At 44.0% G+C, this 23,007-nt stretch overlaps 1 protein-coding gene across 3 annotated transcripts in view; it reads left to right on the plus strand.

Annotated features, from left to right (window-relative positions):
• Positions 1–5,542: 5,542 nt before the first annotated feature.
• The window catches only part of LOC121288042 (arf-GAP with coiled-coil, ANK repeat and PH domain-containing protein 3-like), a 331,715-nt gene continuing 314,250 nt past the window's right edge, over positions 5,543–23,007 (plus strand). For all 3 annotated transcript variants that reach the window (XM_041206296.1, XM_041206297.1, XM_041206298.1), the window contains exon 1: positions 5,543–5,761. In XM_041206296.1, the coding sequence (XP_041062230.1) occupies positions 5,673–5,761 (89 nt within the window). In that variant the 5' untranslated portion in view covers positions 5,543–5,672. The remainder of the gene's footprint in view (positions 5,762–23,007) is intronic.

Genomic DNA, 23,007 nt, shown 5'->3' on the forward strand with positions numbered 1-23,007 from the left:
AGATAATGAGTGAGGGATTCGGGAGGGAGATAGATAGATGGGGAGGGAGATAAGGAGAGAGAGAGATAGAAAGGGAGGCAGGGATATAGATAGATGAGGGCGATAGATAGAGGGGGGAGGGAGATAGATAGAGGGGGGAGGGAGATAGATAGAGGGGGGAGGGAGATAGATAGAGGGGGGAGGGAGATAGATAAAGGGGGGAGGGAGATAGATAGAGTGGGGAGGGAGATAGATGGGTGGAGGGAGATAGAGGGGGGAGGGAGATAGATAGAGGGGGGAGGGAGATAGGTAGGGGGGAGGGAGATTGATAAATAGAGAGTGGGAGATAGGAAGATAGGTAGATAGAGGGCAGGGGAGATAGATACAGGGCAAGGGAGATGGATCGAGGTGGAGGGATATGGATAAATAGATAGAGGGGGAGGGAGATGAATAGAGTGATAGGTATGGTGTTAGGTAGGGAGGGAGATAGATATGGAGGGATATTGTTAGACATAGAGGGAGGAAGATAGATTGGGAGCAAGGATGATAGATAGATAGGGAGGAAGATAGATAGATAGGGAGGGAGTGCGCTAGGAAGGGAGGTATGAAGTTGGGAGGAAGATAGATAGGGAGGGAGACAGGGAGGGAGTGAGAGATAGGGAGGGTGGACAGTGAGGGATGGAGATAGGGAGGGCGATAGAGGCAGGGAGGGAATGCAATAGATAGATAGGGAGGGAGAGTGATTGGGAGGGTGGAGCTAAGGAGGCAGATAGGGAGGAGAGAGAGAGGGAGAAGGGGTGGGAGAGTAGGGATGGAGGCGGAGGAGTGAGATACAGTAGGGAGGGAGATGGGGATGGAGGGTGATTGGGACATAGGAAGGGAAGGAGAGGACATACATAGGGAGAGAGAGGAAGGAGGGAGAGGAGCAAGAAGTGGAAGGAGGAGGGGAGGGAGATAAGAGGGAGGGCACGTGGGGAGGGAGATAGGAGAGAGAGGCAGGGATAGACAGAGGAGAGAGATGGGGGATATAGGGAGGGAAAGAGAGAAGGGAGAGAGGGATGAAGAGGAGTGAGATAGGATGGAAGGGAGAGGGATAAGGAGGGAGGATGGGGAGAGAGGGAGGGAGGGAGTGAGATGGTGAGGGGGTGGGAGATAGGGAAGGAGGATGAAGAGGGAGGGAGGGCGTGAGATGGTGAGGAGTGGGAGATAGGTGGGAGATATAGAGGGGGGAGGGACAGGATGGGGAGGGAGATAGGGGTGGAGGGAGGGAAGGAGATGGTGGGTCGGAGGGGAGAGGGAGGTGGAGAGGGAAGGAGATGGGGCAGGAGTGAGATAGTGTGGGAGGGAGATTGGGAGAAGAGGTAGAAGGAGGGAGAGAGATAGGGAGAGAGCTGGTGAGGGAGGGAGATGAGGGTGATAGGGAAGGAGGGAGAGTGGGGAGATGGATGGATGAAGAGGAGAGAGATGGGGGATGTAGGGAGGGAAAGAAGGGCAGTAGGAAGGAAGGGAGGGAGAGGGATAGGGAGGGGAGGGAAGGAGATAGGGAGGATGAGGAAAGGGAGGGAGACCAGAGGGAGGGATATATGGAAGGAGGATGAAGAGAGAAGTAGAAAAAGAGGGAGGGAGATGGGGAGGGAGGGTGTGAGATGGTGAGGGGGAGGGAGATGAGAGGAAGGAGAAAGGGAGGGGGGACATGGGGAGGGAGGGAAGTAGATGGTGAGTGAAGTGGGGAGATGAAGGGAGAGGAGGAACAAAGGGAGGGAGAGGAAGCATATAGGAACAGAGGGAGATGAGGAGGGGAGAGGAGGGAGTTAGGAAGGGAGGAATATGGTGTGGAGGGAGAAATGGAGATGGTGGGTGGTTGGGAGTGGGAGGAAGGTGGAGAGGGAAGGAGATGGGGCAGGAGGGAGATGGTGAGAGAGGGAGAGGAGGGTGATAGGGAGGGAAGGAGAGTGGGTAGAGATGGACATAGGGAGGGAAGGAGATGAAGGAGATAGGGAGGGAAAGAAGGGCAGTAGGGTGGTTGAGAAGAGAGAGAGTGGGAGATGGGGATAGGAGGGAGATAGGAGGGAGGGAGATATGGAGAATCAATTCTGAGAGATAGGATTAACTGTCATGTGGAAAAGCATGGACTAGTCAGGGATGGTCAGCATAGATTTGTTAAAGGAAGGTCTTGCCTCACAAATTTGATTGAATTCTTTGAGGAAATGACAAGAAGAGTTGATGAAGGTAGTGCAGTGGATGTTGTGTACATGGATTTTAACAAGGCATTTGACAAGGTCCCACATGGCAGATTGGTCAGGAGAGTAAAGGCCCTTGGGATTCAGGGTAATATGGCAAACTGGATAAAAGGTTGGCTTTGCAACAGGAAACAAATGGTAATGGTCGATGGATGCCCTTGTGAATGGAAAGTTGTCTCAAGTGGTGTTTCACAGGGCTCAGTGTTGAGACCCTTGCTGTTTGTGTTATATATTAACGATTTGGACATGAACGTGGAGGGCACAATTGGGAATTTTGCAGATACATAAAGATTGGCTGAGTAGTGGATAGTGTAGAGGATAGCCAAAATCTCCAAAATGATATAGATGGGTTGGTGGAGTGGGAGGTAAAGGGGCAGATGGATCTTAACATAGAAAAGTGTGAGGTCATACATTTAGGGAGGTCAGATAGTTACAAGGATTACAAAATAAATGGAAATATACTAAGAGGGGTAGATGAAGTGAGAGATCTCGGCGTACAAGTACACAGGTCGCTGAAGGCAGCAGTTCAAGTAGACAAGGTTGTAAAGAAGGCATGTGGAATGCCCTCCTTCATTGGCAGAGGTTTAGAATATAAAAGTAAGGATATAATGTTGGAATTGTATGAAACACTGGTGAGGCCACAACTGGAGTATTGTATGCAGTTCTGGTCACCACATGACAGGAAGGACGTAATAGCTCTGGAGAGAGTGCAGAGGAGGGTTTACAAGAATGTTGCCAGGGTTAGAAAAGTGTAGCTATGAGGAGAGATTGGATAGGTTGGGGTTATTTTCCTTAGAACAAAGAAGGCTGAGAGGTGACTTGACTGAGGAGTACAAAATTATGAGGGGGATAGAGTAGACAGGATAAAATTGTTTCCCTTGATGAAGAATTCTAGAACCAGGGGACATAGATTCAAGATAAGTGGCAGAAGGTGTAGGGGGGACATGAGAAAGAACTTTTTTTACACAGAGTGTATTGGGTGTCTGGAATTCGCTGCCCAAGTTGGTGGTAGAGGCAGAAACTTTAAACTCTTTTAAAAAGTACCTGCATCTGCACCTAAAGTGCTGTAAGCTGCAGGGCTATGGGCCATGTGCAGGAAGGTAGGATTAGAAAGGGCACCTGGGTGTCCTCAGGCTGGCATGGACAAGATGGGCCAAATGGCCTCCTGTACTGTAACTTTTCTATGGTTCTATGGAGGGAGGATGAGGAGAGAAATAGGGAAGAAGGGAGGGAGATGGAGATAGGGTGAGGAGAGAGATAGGGAAGGAAGGAAGGGAGGTAGAAAGGGAGGGAGAATGAGGAGATAGGGAGGGAGTTGGCGAGGGCAATAGAGGTAGATAGGGAGGGAGGTACAGTAGGCAGGGAGAGGGAGGGAGGCAACCGGGGGAAGGGAGAGGAGGGAAGGAGAGGAAGATCATACGGAGGGATAGGGGCAAGAAGGGGAGGGAGATAGGCAGGGAGAGGAGGGAGATATATTAGGGAAGGAGATAGGAAGGGGGAGCTGGGTAAGGGAGAGGAGGGAGTTAGGGAGGGAAGGAGAGGAAGGACATAGGGATGGAGAGGGGCAAGAAGCGGGAGAAGGGAGGGAGATGGGGAGGGGGAGGGAGATAGGAGGGAGGGAGAGAGGGCAGACAAAGGGAGGGAGATAGGGATAAGAGGAGGGAGAGAGATGGGGAGAGGGAAGGAGATAGGAGAGAGGGAGATAGTGAGGGTGAAGAGAGAGAGAGGGAAGGAGGGAGATAGGGAGGGATAAGGGAAGGAGGGAGAGGGGGTGGAGAGGGAGAGAGGAAGGAATGGATGGAGGGGGATAGGGAGATGAGGGAGCTGGGAAGGGAGAGTAGGGAGACAGATGGACAGAGAGGAGAGAGATGGGAGATATAGGGAGGGTAAAGAGGGAGATAGAAAAAGAGGGAGAGGAGTGAGATAGGGAGGGAGATAGGGAGGATGAGGAGAGAGGGAGGAAGATGGTGATGGAGGGTGGGAGATGGTGAGGGGGAGGGAGATGGGGAGGGATAGGGAGGGTGAGTAGGGAGGGAGGGAGAGTAGGGAGATGGATAGATGGAGAGGAGAGAGTTGGGGGATATAAGGAGGGAAGGAGATAAGGAGGAAAAAGAGGGAGATAGGGAGGATGAGTGAGGGTGGGGGAAGGAGATGGGAAGGGATAGGGAGGGTGAGGAAGGAGATAGGGAGGGATTGGTGGCATTAGGGAGGAAGAGGAGGGAACATGGGAGAGGAGGGAGGGAAGGAGGTATAGATGGAAAGGGAGGGATGAACAGAGATGGAGGGAGGGGGGAGGGATAGAGGGAAGGGGATGGATAGGAAGAGAAAGCACAGAGGGATAGAGGGTGTGGGGAGGGAAGGGGAAGTGATGGAGGGATAGAGGCGGGGAAGGATAGATAGCGGGAGGGAGGTATAGAGGGAGGTGGTACAAAGATGGAGGGATGGAGGGAAAGAGGGTGGGGAGAGAAAGGGAGGGATAGTGCGAGGGAGGTTCGAGGGATGGAGGAAGGAATGGGGAGGGGAACACAGGGATGGATGGAGGGATGGAAGAAGGGATAGAGAGGGAGTAATGGAGGGGGGAGGAAAATGATGGAGGGAGGGTGGGGGTAATGAGTGGAGACATGAGGGAATGTGAAGGGAGATGAGGGAGGGAGTGGATCAGTGAGGGAGGTGAGGGAGGGAGATGAGGGATGGGCGAGTGAAGGAGGGAAATTCGGAAGGAAGAGAAATGAGGGGAGGGAGGGGAATGAGGGAGAGAGTAAGATGAATGAGGGTGCATGTTGAGGGAGGTAGATGAAGCAGGGAGATGATAAGTGAGGAAGGGAGATGAGGGAAGGCAGATGGAGGGAGGGTGGATGGAGCTCAAGCGGCCACTCCCGGGGCTGTCAGTGTCTCCGCTCATTCAGACAGAATGGAAATTGAGGCAAATTTAACTTTCAGAAATGTGAACAATAAACCAGGCTGCGCTCTTTATTAACATGTTTTTATTCTCACTGTGAGGAATTGAGCCGGGTCTGTACACTAACACCAAGCACATCATTGATCAGTCCTTTTATTTCATCCTGTGTATTTGACCTTCTTTGGGCTCCCAACCCCCGATCTCTTCCGTCTTGATCAGGAATCTTTTTTTTAAATGTATGTCCAATCAATTGTAGCCCAGTTACACTCCCTAAACCGCCCCATGCCTTTATCAATGATGGCTTCCTCCTTAGCGGTCACAGTGCTGCATGGCCGCAGGGCGTTCCCTGGCCCCAGTCTGATTGACAGCTCCCGGAGGCGTGGGTTCGGCTCTACGATCCTCTGTATGCGAGCGAAGAGGCAGAGGGAGCAAGAGAATGGCTCTGAGAGTCTGGGATTCGATGAATACCATTCCTACCATTTTGGACTAAATCAAGCCCGATCGCAGGCAAATCCTTGCGTTTGTTTCCTCAGATCAGGCGATGAGCAGACTAAATGAAGGGTGAATGCCAAACTAGAGAGAAAGATATCATCAAAATGACAGTGGATTTTGAAGAGTGTGTGAAAGATTCCCCTCGGTTCAGGTAAGGGGTGTGCAATCATTGGGCATGGTGTAAGTCCCTCGCTGGATTCATTGATTCTGACAGTGGGTGCTGTTTGGAGATCACAATAAGATTTTATATATATATATATAAATATATAGATATAAATAGTACAGTTAAAACGTCCAAATCTGGAAAACCCATTATTAAATTATTCTGAGTTTGCAAAGATATCCTTAAATATACGTAATGGATATAAGGCTTAAAAGGCGAGGCTGTACTGGTTCCATTACATTCCTACTCAAACCAGCAGCTGAGCTTAAATAACGTCTGCCGCCGTTTAGTATTTCAGCCATTTAACACTAAAAGCTTTTGTGAGCGGCGATAGAAAGGTGTTCTGTCAATACACAAGTGTTGCACAATTGTCCTGTGACAATAGTTTCCTAACAAAAGTAGAGATGGTGGTCATGGTGTGACGGGACTAAGTGTGACCTGGGATGGGATCCAAACAGGATGGACTGCCAGAAATACATCAAAGAGATTTGCATTTGTCCATTTTAAATCGCCCTTTTCAAATGGGACAACGCGGCGTGCAATTTCTTGCATTACACAGCGAATGTTCTGCAATTTCAGCAGTAATTAATCTGTCCAAAATGTTGAATAATAGCGAGCCGCCATGCAGTGTTCCTCTTTTGTTAAATGGTGATGCACGGGGTTGCTGGTGTCGAAGGAAATACACCTTAATAATAATGACCGGGGGAAGACAGGGTTGTAATAAATACAAATTAAGTAATGAGCCGCCCTGTCATTGGACTTGTGGCATTTCTGCTGTCAGTTACATTCAGTGTAGTAACTGCAAAGGAGGGGAGAGGCGCCGTTTCTCATTAAAATCCCAGCCTCACATCATTCCCACTCATTTCCGATTGCAGCTCCACTGAATTCAGTTGTTGTATTCAGATTTCTGCTCATTTGTCAATTCATTTCTGGCAAAGTGATTTTTGATTTGATGACGAAAAATTGCAGCGACCTTGATATGGGGAGACGGATGAGCAACGGTCATTAATTCTGTGCCTGTAAAACTGCCAGCTGAGGATAAAGGCAGTTGTGGAATAATGGACATCTCTGCTGCGTTCGGTCCTGTTCTGTGCATCAGAGTGTTTTTGGTTGCTGTGCTGTGTTTAAATCATGGAAATGCTTTCCTAGACTTGTCTTTGGAATCGTTGAAATTGTTGTTTGATTACAGCACGTTGTTGTAGGTACCATCATTGTATGCAAGTTACAGTGAACACAGCCTTACTAACAGCTACGCGGATGGTCCCTGGAGGTTAAACCAGAGAGTAGTGATAGTGCACAGAACCAGGATATATCCAGTTGTAAATTCAATTACTATCAGCTTTTATAGGGATATCCTAACTCCCCAAAACCCATCCATCATCTACAAGTCACAAGTCAATACACTTGCCTGGATGAGTGTGGCTTCAACAACACTCATGAAACTCCACACAGTACAGGACAAAACAGCCTGCTTGATTGGCACCCTATCCACCACCATAAACATTCACTCCCTTACATCACCAGATGCACAGTAGCAGCAGTGTGTACCATCTAAAGATGCACTGCAGCAACTCACCAAGGCTCCTTCGGTAGCATCTCCCAAACCCATGACCTCTACCACCTAGAAGGACAAAGGTGACAGACACATGGGAACATCAAGTTCTCCTCCAAGCCACACACCATCCTGACTTGGAAATATATCGCCGTTCCTTCACTGTCACTGGATCAAAATCCTGGAACTCCCTCCCTAACAGCGCTGTGGTCTACCTACACCACATGGACTGCAGTGGTTCAAGAAGGCAGCTCACCACCACTTTCTCAAGGGCAATTAGGGATGGGCAATAAATGCTGGCCTTGCCATCAATGCCCATATTCCAGCAAAGAATAAAAAGCTGTGATGTGGTCAGAATGAGCCACACATCACACTGGCAATGAATTATGGCCAAACGAGAAACATCACCACATATGATGTGCACAAATGCTGCCTAAATCTTTCCATGCTCCTGGCTGCTTTCCCTCCAACCTGCTGCCCAGACCCCACCTGCCCACCTCACAACCACACCTATTGGGAAGATGGCTAATCACCCCTAATCAAGGGCAACAGAGGATGTGCAATAAAGGCTGGCTGGTCTTCCGGCAGCATGCATATCCTAGGAATGAATTTTAACCAAAGGTAAAAGAGCCTACATGTTACATTTTCTTCCTAGTAGCATTTATTTTGAAGCTGCTCAAATTATTGATCCATGGATCAATTTGAGAGCCAGTTTGTTTTGTAGTCATCACTGCTTGCCCAAAGATTGCCAGGAATCAAGGCAGAGGCCACCGGACTGTGTAGACCAGGGTCAGTCACTGACCATTGTCTAAAGTCACAATACTGAGGAGTCTTCTGCTTGATTGCCAAAATCATTCTCATGAGGTAAAAGGGGGAAAAGTCACAATACAAACATAAGTGCAATTTTGCAGAACACTGAGGACTGCAGTTTCCTTATTCTGCATTGCTGTCACAGCCTTGAAATAGGAGTCCAGATAAAGATCAAAAAGCTGTTGAAAGAAACCTAGTGCTATCCTTCCTCTCCTAGTCATTATTTAAATACCAGCCTGTGCGACATACACAAGTAAAGCATCCATATGTCCTAGGACAGCAGGCTATGTCCACAAGCCCACCCAACATCATCTCCTGGATGATTCAAAACTTCCTAAACTTAAGAATAAGTGAAACAAGCCTCTTTTCCTCTCACCTGCATGAGATTTCATCTACTTTACTGGCTCTCTGTTGAGACTGAGCCTCGTACCTGCACATCACCATTCTTGCCCCTGAGTGAGATATACTACACACATCTGGCCCATTGCCAAAAGTGCATTCTTCCACCTTGGGAACACGCCGCATTTATACACCTCCATGCTACTGGTTCATCCATGGCTTCATCACCACATGGATCAATGTTTCAAATACTCTCTTTGCAAGACTTCTTGCTTCTATTCTTCAAAAAACTTGCTGTAATCTAACCCAGAAGTCTGGGATCTAAGCCCTTCCCCTACAAAGTCCCATTCTGTCATTGTCATCTAATTCTTGCCCAGCTCCATTGGCTCCTGTTCCTCATGCAAAGTATTGAAATGTTACATCTACATGAATTTCAGGCTGACCTTTTCCATTATACATCCCCATGTCCACGTTGATAATGGAAACTTGTTGAGCTGTAATTAAACCTTCCCCCAATGACACGTTGCAGCATCACTACAGATGGATATGGTTGGCAATGCTGCAAGTTTATGTAGACTCTTTCCATTCTGTGGGACATAGGAATTTATAATGGAAAGTTAAAAATCAGAACAGAAATATGACTTTTAAGATGAGGACTGAATTATGTCTGCATGCCCTGGCCCAACTATCTCCTGCCTTCTAACTGTTGCTGTATCTGAAGACTACTTGATCCAACACAGGCACAGAGGGCTGAATGGCCTCCTGTGCTGGATCATTCCACATTTCTATTATTGTCCATATGAAACACCACAGGAGATTGTCTATGGTTTGGAAAATGAAGAATGATATCAAACTCTGCTGGTGATGCTAAATAAGTGGACATGTGAGCAGGAGATTAACAAGGTTTACAGTCAGAAACAGGGGAATTTATAATGGGGAACAAAGAAATGGCTGACCAACTAAATACATACTTTGGTTCTGTCTTCACAAAGGAGGACAAAAAAACATCAGAAATGTTGGGGAACACAGGGTTTAGTGAGAGGGAGGAACTGAAAGAAATCAGTATTAGTAGGGAAATGGTGTTGGGGAAATTGATGGGATTGAAGACCGATAATCTGCTCCCCAGAGTACTTAAGGAAACGGCCCTAGAAATAGTGGATGCATTGATGACCACATTCCGAGATTCCATAGACTCTGGAACAGTTCCTATACATTGGAGGGTAGCTAATGTAATCCCACTATTTAAAAAGGGAGGTAGAGAGAAAACAGGGAATTATAGACCAGTCAGCCTGACATCAGTAGTGGGGAAAATTCTAGAGTCCATTATAAAAGATTTAATAGCAGAGCACTTAGAAAACAGTGGCAGAATCGGACAGAGTCAGCATTTATTTACAAAAGGGAAATCGTGCTTAACAAATCCGCTGGAATTTCTCGAGGATGTAACAAGTAGAGTTGATGAGGGGAAGCCAGTGGATGTAGTTTATTTGGACTTTCAGAAGGCTTTCGACAAAGTCCCACATAAGAAATTAGCATGTAAAATTATTGGGAGTAGTGTATCGAGATAGATAGAAAACTGGTTGGCAGACAGGAAACAAAGAGTAGGAATAAATGAGTCTTTTACCGAATGGCAAGCAGCGACTAGTGGGGTACCGCAGGGATCGGTGCTGGGACCCCAGCTATTCACAATATATATTAATTATTTAGATCAGGGAACTAAATGTAATGTCTCCAAATTTGCAGATGACACAGCTGGGTGGGAGGGTGATCTGTGAGGAGGATGAAGAGATGGTTCAGTGTGATTTGGACAAGCTGAGTGAGTGGGCAAATACATGGCAGATGCAGTATAATGTGGATAAATGTGAGGTTATCTTGTTTGGTAGCAAAAACAGGAAGGCAGATTATTATCTGAATGGCTATAAATTGAGAGAGGGGAGTATGCAACAAGACCTGGATGTCCTCAGACATCAGCCGCTGAATGTAAGCATGCAGTGCACCTGCTGCATGCAGGCGGTAAAGAAGGTAAATGGTATGTTGGCCTTCATAGCCAGAGAATTCGAGTACAGAAGCAGGGATGTCTTGCTGCAATTATACAGGGCCTTGGTGAGGCCACACCTGGAATATTGTGTGCAGTTTTGGTCTCCATATCTGAGGAAGGATGTTCTTGCTATAGAGGGAGTGCAGCGAAGGTTTATCTGACTGAATCCTGGGATGGCGGGACTGACATATGAAGAGAGATTGAGTTGGTTAGGATTATATTCGCTGGAGTTCAGAAGAATGAGGGGGGATCTCATAGAAACCTATGAAATTCTAACAGGACTAGACAGGGTAGATGCAGGAAGGATGTTCCTGAGGGTGGGGGAATCCAGAACTAGGGGTCACAGTCTGAGGATACGGGGTAGACCCGTATGTTGGAAGTGGGAAAAGCAATTGGGATTCTGGGTTCTGTACATAGATTTAAACTTGAACAATCATTGGAATATTGCATTTAGCTCTGGTTGCCCAGAGACAGGAAGGTAATTAGAACCATAGAAAGGATAAAGTGAAGATTCTCTTGCATTATACCAAAATTTGAGAGGGTATAATTATGGAAAATAGCTCATAAATTGGGAATCTTTCCACAAGGGCTGCGAAGGTTAAAAGGGAAATTCTCTAAATTCAAACAGACTCTTTCAATCGCTAGCAAATTAGTAACCAATAAGTGTTGGTTGAGGAGTATTGCTGGGAAACCAATAGGGGAAGTTGGAAGATTTATTTTTTTTGGGAGGGTTATTGGATAATGAAATTCTGTACCACAATGGCTTTGAGGAAAGACTATAATACAATTTAAAAGAGAATTTGAAAATCAATAAAAACAGATACTGGGAAAGAAGCGGGAATCAGATCAGAGTAGAAAGGTCCAGTTTTTTTTTTGTTCTTGGAATGTGGGAATGCTGGCAAAAGCTGAGTTTGATGCCCATCCTTCGTTGCTCCGAGAGTTAGTATTAGCCCTTATTTTTGAAACAATTGTTTAGTTGTCAGCCTTGTCCCAAGTGGTAGCACTCTCAACTCTGGGTCAGAAAGTAGAGAGTTCAAGCTCCACTCCAGGACTTCAGCATATAATTTAGGCAGTAATAAGGGAGCCCTGCACTGTGTCCCAGGACTCTTATAAAGCATGCTGTGACATTTTTTTAAATATAAGGAACATCATATGAATGGAAGCTGGTGTTGTTGAAATCTCTTTAAAATGCGCAATAATTTTGAATAATGATTAAAACAACTTGTGAGAAAAAATATCTCATTTAATCAGAGCTGATCCTGTAAAACTAAGAACAGAAAATGCTGGATAAACTCGGCAGGTCTAGTAGCATCTGTGGAGAGAGAAACAGAGTTAAAGTTTTGAGTCCAATATGGCTCCTTGTCGGAACTCAAAATATTAACTCTGTTTCTCTCTCTACAGATACTGCCAGACCTACTGACTTTTTCCAGGATTTTCTGTTTTTATTTCATATTTCCAGCATCCACATTATTTTGCTGATCCAGTAAATGTCTGTTTATACAAATCCTGGATCCTCGCCCTCCCCACCACATTTGGAGTTTTGTACTATTTCAAGACTTGATGATAAGATTGTGGAACATTGAACTGCAAGGGGTAATTGAGGCAAATACTGCAGAAGAATTTCAGGGGAAGCTGGGTAAACAGATGAGGAAGAAAGGAATAGAAGCTTATTCTGATAGGGTTGGATAGAGTAAGGTGGGAGGAAGCTTGTCGGGAGCATCAATACCAACACAGACCATTTGAGCTGAATGGCCTGTTTCTGTGCTGTGCTGTGCCTGTAACTTTGATGTACTTTTAGAATCATGGAGCTTGCTCAGGGTGATGTGTCCGATCACATGCAAATTTTATTGCTGGAAATCCCTGAAGGGACAAGGAATGAATTTTGATGAAATAATGTCAGTTGTCAACCCCTTTCCCCATTGTATTTCACTTCCTGAAGGATATGCAGGCACGCTGTCTCAGGTGGGCAGTGTACATACAGGTCAGTGAGCTTCCCTCCACTCTGTGGAAGCCCATCCTCCCAAAGATTAACAAGAAGAAAACAGAGGGACACAAACCAGTGTCATGGATTTTAAACTATTACAAGTGGTAACAAATTTCAGTAACATTCCTACATTTAGGAATAGAACTCACTTTCATCATGTGCTGCCACATCATGAAATAGGCCTGATGTGTTTGCCATGAGCCTTCAGTCTTCAGACAAGTTACCCAAGCTAACTGTTGATAGATAGGTATAAAAATATGCATTATGTATATGTGTGTGTGATCACACATCTGTATTTGAGGCTGATAATGTTAGTAAGGTCTCAACTACAAGAAATTACAGTTATTTGAATAGTAGAAGTTAAAATTTGCATTTGTCTTTAATTTACCTTCAAAGCAAAACATTGGCTTCCATCTTGATTAAGTGGAAAATGATAGAATTTACAGTCTTTTTAATAGCATAGTCAGCTTTCTATTTTTTTGGAAAAATATACTTTATTCATAAAATATCTGGAAGAACATTCCAAGCCATTTCAAAATCACCATCACAAAGGTACAATCAGGTTCAACTTTTACAACATGTATCACGAGGTGCATCAATACAATCAATGAATATTACAATCGTTTGCAGACATTCATTTTGAGCTGTACAGCCCGAGGGGCTCTAAACAGTTCCCAGTCCCTCGGTGCACTGTGGCAGAAAGGTCTTAGACAGCGACCCTTCCCCATTTCGCTTTTGCGGCGGCTACCCCAAGCTTTAGTGCGTCATTTAGCACATAGTCCTGGGCTTTGGAATGTGCCAGTCTGCAACACTCGGTCGGGGACAACTCTTTGCACTGGAAGACCAACAAGTTTCGGGCAGACCAAAGAGCGTCTTTCACCGAGTTGATGATCCTCCAGCTGCAGTTGATGTTTGTCTCGGTGTGTGTCCCTGGGAACAGCCCGTAGAGCACAGAGTCCTGTGTCACAAAACTGCTTGGGATGAACCTCGACAGAAACCACTGCATCTCTCTCCAGACCTTCTTTGCAAAGGCACAATCCACAAGGAGGTCAGCTTTCTTGCACTTAAATATTTTGTCATTGAGTTTTACATTTATGTAACAGAAGTGCATCAGCCAAGCAGATCCAAAAATGCTGCTTTTAAGATGCGAGTAGCTTAGCAACAGTGAAAAGACCCAGTTAGTTAACTGGTCTTAAAAGAGAGTTTATGTAAAATTGCATTTAGGTTAATTTGGGTGAAATGTTACATTTAGCCTCCTCACACCTATCTTGGTTGTAAACGCAGCAAGGCTAAAGTAGATGCAGTGTTAATGGCATATTGTTGTCTGCTATAGGCTTCTCTAAAATAACTTGATCATTTACAAAATGCTTTTTAAAGTTGAATTTAAAAATAACCCAGTGACAAAACTTGCATTGATCTCAAATATGGTGGCCTTTGAATTGTATCTGACAGATACAATTTTTGGAACTTCTCGTTCTGACAAGATGTGACCCACGCCCTTTAATATAGCACATATCACCCAAAGCTGTAATTAGAAAATTGTTGTCTTTGTAAATTCATGTTGTAAGGTCTATTGAGAAAATGTTCCTAGGGGAGGGTTACTATAGTTCTGCAGTAACTGTGTGTGACATCGCTAGGTTTATTAGTATTAATACACTATGGATGCTTTTATGTACTTACTTGTGATATTCCCTGTTCAGTACCTCAAATTGTTCCCACCACCAGAGTTTCAGTCTTGTGTTGATATAGCTCAAGCTCAAACAAAATTTAAGTTTAGAGGGATATATAAGTATATTTTCTTTTAAAAAGAAAGAATAGAATTTATATAGCATCTTTCACAACCTTTGAATGTCCCCAAATGCTTTATGGCCAATGAAGTACTTTTGAAGTGTAGTTACTATTAGAATGAAGGGATTGCAGCAACCAATTTGAGCTCAGCAAGACACGAACAGCAATGTGATAATGACTAGATAATCTGCTTTTTCAGTGGTGTTTGTTGAAGAATAGATATTGGCCCAGGACTCAAGGGGATCTTTTACGTCCACCTGAGAGGGAAGGCAGGATTTTGTTTTAACGCCTTAATTAAAAGACGGCACCACTGACAGTGCAGCCCTCCTTCAATACTGAACAGGAGAGCCAGCCTAGATTTTGAGTGGATGCCTCTGGAATGGGGATCGAACCCACAACCTCCCTGAGAGGTGAGACTGCCACAGCTGACAGTTTATGGTACCAACTTTTCCCCACTCAAATCCATGTGCAATTGACCTATTATCAATTATCTTTTGTTTACAAAATATGGAATGGATAATGAATTACCAGCACTTACTGTGAGTGTTAGGAATAAGACATGATGGCCCAAGCAATCTTTTGTTTTGGACACCATGGCTGCCATTTACAAAGTTTAGGGTAGAGCAAACACAAACTGGGAAATAATCCAGACTTGTGTGAACATATCTCTCTCCGTAACATACAAACCTGCCTCAGTGGCACCCCAATGCCATTACTCCCTTTGGATGCTTCAATCTTCCACATCCATTCAATTTTTAAGAATATTGCCTTAAGAATGAGCACTGTATACAGTTTCAAGCACTAAGGCTTACTTTAGCAGTCAAAGGGAATTCAGCAATGAGTCAGAGCTGCTTTGTTTGGATAGACATCCTCCTGATAATTGCCAATGTGTAATCATTGTGTGGGGTCAGAACAAAATCAATGCACAGGAGGATCTGCAAATTACTCACACAGCATCCAGATGGCAAGTGGAATCAGGGCAATGCCATGATTTCAGCACCAGGGATAACAGAAGTCCTGTTATAAGAAATATCCCAGGCCTTCGATAAGCCTGCACAACTTCAACAGAATTATTTAGCGTTTTAAAAAGTAATCATGAGATTGCTGGCCTCCTGATCAGCAGTACCATCTGTGGCACATTTAGATCTTTGACACTGAAACAAGACACATCTTCTCCTAGCCTCACTGTCTTAGCTGCAGCGATGGGGGATTGAATCCAAGTGAAGAGGTATCACAGTTCATTTACTATCCTTGGAAATTTACTGCTCGAATCAGGAGGCGGCCATGGTTGGTAGGCTTTTAACCAACTTGACTTTGGCGTAGGGCACACTTCAGGGTCTTAATTCTGCCCATGGAGGAAATTCATAGAGACTGTATTTATTCCATTGTTCGGTTTTCAAATGGAGTCTCGTGTTCCTTAATTTTTTTAGGATCAAAATTGTACAAAACCGTTGGCCTGATGTTCTGCTCTATTATGTTAATTGAACACAATATAATCATCAACTTTTTTAACATGGCTATTCAAATATATAATAACTGGTCTGGAAGAGATCATGAAGAAAACCAGAAAGATTTTTATTTGCTGAAAAATAACTTTTCCTGCAAGATCTCATGATTAATGCTGTCAAACAGTACTGGAGGTGCAATTTTCTTACATCAAGAACAAAATTGCTCGTGTATAATTACTGAAAGATTGTCGAAAATATGTGCCATGACAGTTCTGCAAAGAAATCAGTTATAAAACATATTTATGCTTTCAAAGATCTGTCAAAGATTTAGTACGGATCAGGAGATGTACAGCTTTGAAATGACTCCCTGCAGCTCTAGCCCCTTTGGCAGATATTACCATATTCTAATTCACCCTTCAACTCCGTTGTGCACTGCCAGTAACCAGATTTTAAGCTTGCAGATGACCGTCTGTGTTTGTCAATGTTTTCACAGGGAGTGGAGAGATTTCTGACCTTGCTGCTCAGCCTCTTTGCATTAAAGTGTGGAGATGAGCGACACTAGGTTGCCCTTGGAGGGGCTGCTTAAATGTGTAAAGTGTGTTATAGTGTCTAATTGTTAAAGACCTGAGTCCATTTTTCATAGACATGGTGATTTCTGGAATTAACCTTTGGCAATGACCACCCAATCAGGTGGCTTGCAACAAAGGCCATCACTGAACATGCATCAGAGCCAACACAACACAATAAAACAGCTTTCATTAGGGGAGGATAGCAATGGGTTCATCTGTGATATCTCTCCTAGGTCTGATACTCAAGACCTATCCCTTATAATGGTAATGTCACAACCTATTTAAAATGAATGGATTACCATCTGTACTTCATTGGCTGCAAAGCACATTGGGACATCACAAGGCAGTGAAAGATGATATATAAATGCAAATATTTCTTTCTATTAAGTTACGGTTAGAAAATCTAGGCCTGAGTGTCCAGTTTTGAACACAAAATGAGCCAGCACCTTTAGCAGAAAAAAGGGAAAAATCTGGAAATAGAAACTAATAAAATAAAACACGTATTCATTGAGTTTGACTAGGGAACAGGAAGGTGCCATATTTTCCAACAGGAATAGGATTTCACACAAAAATTAGATCCTAAGTACTCCCAGACACCCGTCTGAATTGTTCTTAAGGTCGAATGGTTCCTTTTTTGTGTCTTTTTTTGTTTCCTATTTCTTGCAGTAAGCACTATCTACGGTTCAGAAAGTTAATGTTGATTAACAACAGAGTAGCTGCTGTCATCAACTCACTTGTTGGAAAGTCTGCAAGAATTTATTTTGGGTGATTCTCCCTTTAATCTGTATCCCTCACTGTGAACCGTGCACCAGCAAAAACAATACAGATTGTAGTAGTTTACAAATTATTTCTTCCTCCTCGTACACTGCATTTATATACACCCTTAATGTAATAAAACGTCCCAAGACACTTTACAGGGCCATTATGAAATGCAACATTTGGTACGTGAGCCACACACACAGAAATTAGACCAGGTGGCCAAAACTTTAATTAAAGATGTAAGATTTAAGTAGTGTCTTAAAGGAGGAGATAGAAGTAGAGAGGTGGAGAGATTTTGGAAGGGAAATCTACAGCCTAGGGACTAGTCAGCTGAAGTCATGGCAGCCAATTGTGTAGCAATTAAAACTGGGGAAGAGCAGAGATCTCAGAGGGTTGTGGGGCTGGAGGAAGTTACAGAGATAGGGAAGGGCTGGGCCATGGAGGGATTTGAAAATAAGGATGAGAATTTTGAAGTTTCTAGAGGGGGAGCCAAAGTTGCGAACAGTCTGACTCAGCTTCAAACAGTGGCCAGGGAGAGGGATGGAGTCAGTGGTTTGGGAATGGAGTTTGTGGTGGGTTGCACATCAAACTCCTATAAACAGCAATGAAAGAAACACCCAGAGAGTTTGTTTTAGTGATGATGATTGAGGAATAAATGCTGGCCAGGACACCAGGCAAACACTTAACCTCCTCTTCACACAGTGCCATGGGATCTTTTAATGTTCACCTAAGAGGGCAGATGGTTTAATAACTCATTCAAAAGGCTACACCTCCAATGATGGAGTATTGATCTCCTAACTCAGGAAGGAGGTGTTATCATTGAGCCAAGGGCAATGAAGGACCTGAGATTGCATCACTTAGCAGTAACCTAGTGTGTTCATCTCTGCCTCTTTTCCCCCATGGAATATCCCACCTTCTTCTTGATAGACTTTGAAGAACTGGGAGCATGCTCTCTGAGGTACCCTTGTACACCTTGAAGCTGTGCTAAGGAAATTAAAAATATTCAAAATAAAAAAAAAGTTTGCCAATCATATTTATAGTTAGAGACACAAGAGAATAGCTGCAATTTTAGGAACTACTCCCTACAGTGTCAGCAGGGTCTTTCTGATAGGCCTCAGATCTGCATCCATTTGTCACCTGACTGAAAACTCCTTCGGTCTTAATGGACCATTCAAACAGCAAAGCAAGCTCTGGTGCCAACTCTTAGTAGGTTTTGTAAACAAAATGTATTTAAATGGGCCTTGTCAAAATGAAAGCCGAGGATTTTCAGGTGAATATTGACTATGACAGCAACCAATATGTAAAGTCACAAAACAAAAATAAAAATACCTGGAAAAACTCAGCAGGTCTGGCAGCATCTGCGGAGAGGAACACAGTTAACGTTTCAAGTCCGTATGACTCTTCATCAGAACAAAGTAAAAATAGAAGAGAAGTGAAATATAAGCTCGTTTAAGGGGAGGTGGGACAAGTAGAACCCCCCCCCCCCCACCTTAAACCAGCTTATATTTCACTTCTCTTCTATTTTTACTTTGTTCTGATGAAGAGTCATACGGACTCGAAACGTTAACTGTGCTCCTCTCCACAGATGCTGCCAGGCCTGCTGAGCTTTTCCAGGTATTTTTATTTTTGTTTTGGATTTCCAGCATCCGTAGTTTTTTGCTTTTATTGTAAAGTCACAGCCAGTTTCCTACATGCCAATTTTAAAAATACTTAAGCTCCTGACCTGACTTGTGACCAAATATTTGTCAAACTGTATCTGGTGTGGGTAACAAAATTGACAGGGTCGGTGTCAGACCAGAAAGCAAGAAGGAAGTCTATGTAGTAGACCACTTCATTTAGAGAGAAGAAACATTACAACATTGAAAGTGCACATGTGGTTACAGCTGAATTCAGTTTGCAAATAAATGGAAAAGGATAATCAAACACTTTTTCATGAAAGATGTCTCTTTCAAAGTCTTTTTCCTTGCTTGAGCTGTTGAGGTGAGTTATACAGATGTTTATAATCTGCCTGATGTATAATACATGCAGAAACATTTCACACCCTAAGTTATGGATGGGATGATGCACAGACCAATCCAGTCTCCCTGTTTGCTGTCCTGTTCTCAATTTGTTATGTGATGATTTCCACAGTCCCGTTGCTATGCTTATACCTAGTTCTGCTCTGTCTCAGCTGCAACCGTTGCTGAAAGTCAGGATTAGTGCCTTCACATCAGAGGCCAGCAGGCTCGCCTTGTGCTGCTGCTCATAGCTAGCTCACTCTGAATCTTTGAGAGATTTTTCTTGGGATTATCAGAAGATGGGTTAAGTCAAGTTTAAATTGAAACCCCTTGATTCATTACACCTTTCTATCTCTCACGGGTAAGATTTCAGCTGACTTTATTCATATGGAATTCCTCAGTGCTCCACATTTACTGGGTTGATTCCCTGATTAGATGGGGCTTTTAGATAGGCCAAGGTTGCTGAAGGGATAGATGTATGGGAAATAATGCATGCCAGCAACCTTTGAAGGGCTGGTGCAGTGACAGATTGTTCTTCAGCCTTTCTAAAGGCTGTACTAGGCAAAAAAAGTAATGATGGCAAAACAAATATAGGGTAATAATGCAACATGCCCACGATCAATCCAGACATCTCAAGCACTGCCTCAAGATAACTTTACAGGTAGTATGCCCAATAAGTGAGTGCGCACTGCATGTATCTTGAGCTGATTGATGTTTGTAGCAGTTGCTATTATGTCACCAGCCAAGGCTGTAAAGAGTAGCCCATTGATCCAATCTGAAGCTTGCTTCAAATAGCTTAGCACAGAGGATTGCCTTAAACAACAGGAATTCTGACTGTGGCCTGGACAGTGGGCATTCTCTTCATGTTTCTGTGGTGCTAGTCATTGACCACCTGAGCGTAGATTGGGTGGAAGCGCTCATGATTCATCGAAGCCATAATTTTGAGTGTCAGGACCTGAATGACACAAGTAGCATCATTAATTTGCTGGTCTTTGGGAAATCCTGCAAACCAGAATCATTGTGATGACCTCTCATTCTGCTGCCAGTTTTCCATGGGACACAATGCTTCAGTGATCCGATTGATGCATCTGTGCACTGCAGATTGACTGCTGCTGCTGATGTCATTACAGTGTCATGAAATGAGTCAGAGACATGGAAGGTCAGGACTCTGGGGGCCTTCACTATTCCTACAGTGAATGGTGCAAGTCATATTCCATCAGACTCGAGGACACATTGCCGTTTCCCTGGTGAAATGGAACCTGTAGAAGCTCTTGTAGCAATTACATTTCACCAAATTGACATTTAATCTGAAGGAATTCAAATTAAGATTTCTATAGGACTCGTTTCCTATTTCTATGCCTGGTATATGAAGCATTTTTGATCAACTGATCTGCATTTCTGTATGATGCCGGTAACCCCAGAGGCATAGGTTGTTCCCAGAACTATGAGGTAATGTTTTGAGTTCTGACATTTTTCTGTCTTAGGAAATTATCAGGGAATTTCTTCCAGTAAATTCTTCCAATGTGTCCAGGCTTGCCTATTTTTTTTTAACCATTTTAACTTTCTCCCATTCTTTTTCTTTTTTGCAGCTGGCTTTTTACCAGCACAGGCCTCCTTCCAACTCACTAGAAGAGGAGAAGCTGAGCTGTGCACTTTTCCATGACCCCGGCATTGCTATTTTATGATCAGCCAGCAACAGAAATAGTTAGGAGGGCATTAGAGGGAAGTGGTTATTACACAATGTACCTCAGCACCCTTCCCTTAAATGAAGAATACCTCAGGCCCCAAGTTCAACAACATCTTATATTTATATAGCACCTTTCATGTAATAAAGCTTTCCAAGTACCATTATGAAACAAAACACGACACTGAGCCACAGAAGGAGATATTAGGTCAGATGACTAAAAGCTTGATCAAAGAGGGGGGTTTTAAGCAGTACCTTAAAGGAGGAAAGAGAGATAGCAACACGGAAAGATGTTGGGAGGGTATTCCAGAGCTTGGGGCCAAGGCAGCTGAAGGCATGGCTACTATTGGTGGAGCAATTAAAATCGGGCTGCTCAAGAGGCCAGAATTAGAGGAGTGTAGATATCTCGGAGGGTTGTGGGGCTGGAAGACATTACAGAAATAGGGAGGCGCACATCCGTGGAGGGATTGGAAAACAAGGGTGAGACTTTTAAAATCAAGAAGTTGCTTGACCAGGAGCCAATGTAGGTTAGCAAGCACGGGTGATAAGTGAACAGGACTTGATGTGTACACAGGCAGCAGAGTTTTAGACGACCTCAAGTTTATGGAGGTTGGAATGTAGGAAATCAGACAGGAGTGCATTGGACTAGTCAAGTCTAGAGGTAACAAAGGCATGAGGGTTTCAGCAGGAGATGAACTGAGACAAAAAAAGAAGACTAGCATTTATATAGTGCTTTTTACAACCACCAGATATCTCGAAGCACTTTATGGCCAATGAAGTACTTTTTTTTAAGTTTAGTCACTGTTGTAATGTAAGGAAATGTGACAGCCAATTTGTACTCAGCAAACTCCCACAAAGAACAATGAGATAATAACCAGATAATCTGTATTTTTGTGATGTTGATTGAGGGATGAATATTGGCCAGGATAACAGAGATAACTCCCTTGCTCTTTTTTCAAAATAGTGCCATGGGATCTTTTACATCCACCCAAGCAGGCAGATGGGGGCCTTGGTTTTATGCCTTATTCAAAAGAGGGCACCCCTAACAATGCAGTGCTCCCTCAGTACTGCACTAATGTGTCAGCCTTGATTTTTGTGCTCAAGCCCTAAACCCGGAACCTTGTGACTCAAAGATGAGTCAAGTGCAAAGGCGGTACAGAAGTGGAAATAGGCAGTCTTAGTAATGGCGCGAATATGAGGTTAGAAGCTCATCTCAGGTGTCAAATGTGATACTAAGGTTGCAAACGGACTGGCTTAATCTCAGACTGTTGCCAGGGAGAGGGATGGATTCAGTAGCTAGGGAATGGAGATTGGACCAGGTTGCAGAAATAATGGCTTCAGTCTTCCAAATATTTAATTGGAGGAAATTTCTGCTCTTCCAGTCAGATGTTAGATAAGCTCAGTTTGATTTGTGCTCAGTCACAATAGATGGTCTTAGCTGGGGTGATTTTGAATACTATGCAGTTGGTCCCAGCACCAATGGTCTCCCAACCCCAACTGCAAATTTGCGATAAAGGGCAAATTAGACAAGCATACCCCTTGCTGATTACTAGCCACCTTCAAAGTGTACGGATGTCAGTTGGGAACAGAATCATTACCTCTGCCACTGGAGTTGGGTCAGAGGCAATGTTTTCACCCCTGTTTGTTAGTCTGTTTTGCTGTAAACAATATACCTCAAAAACGAATGGATGGATTTCAGTTAAACTTGTTACATGGATAGGGTATGACCCAAGGAAGAAAGGATTAGATTTTAGCGAAGATCTGGATCCTGGAATTTTTTAAAGGATCTATTAACTTTGGGAAATAGGGTGAATTGACATTTCTTAGAATGTTGTGGGTTGTTTTATTTGGAATGTTGTTGATTATTTTAGAATGTTGTGGATTGTCTCAGCTGCTGTGGTGGAATTTGTCCCAGCTGTCAAAATGTGAGCAGAATTTTCAGAGCAGATTGTTGGATGTGGATTGGCCTGAAGCCTCCTCAGTGAGATGGAAGCTCTTGAAAAAAGATTTTTTTTTCAGTTTTGTAGTTACAGAGCATCAACCAGGTAGGGAAAAGCCTCAAGGAAGAGCTGCGTACTTGTAATAGTGTTGAGTTAACACAGCGTGGCAGAGGTATGTGCTCTACTGAGCGCCCTCTTTACTTGTTTTCTGCTGTGATATCTCCACAACTGAATAGTCTAGCCTGGTGAGGGAATAATAACCACTTGGGTGGTATGCCAGAAGGGGACTGTGGAACTGTGACACAGCATGAGACAGCAGCTTCAGGACA

The sequence above is a fragment of the Carcharodon carcharias genome, chromosome 15, assembly GCF_017639515.1.
Source record: "Carcharodon carcharias isolate sCarCar2 chromosome 15, sCarCar2.pri, whole genome shotgun sequence".
Classification (NCBI taxonomy): Eukaryota; Metazoa; Chordata; class Chondrichthyes; order Lamniformes; family Lamnidae; genus Carcharodon; species Carcharodon carcharias.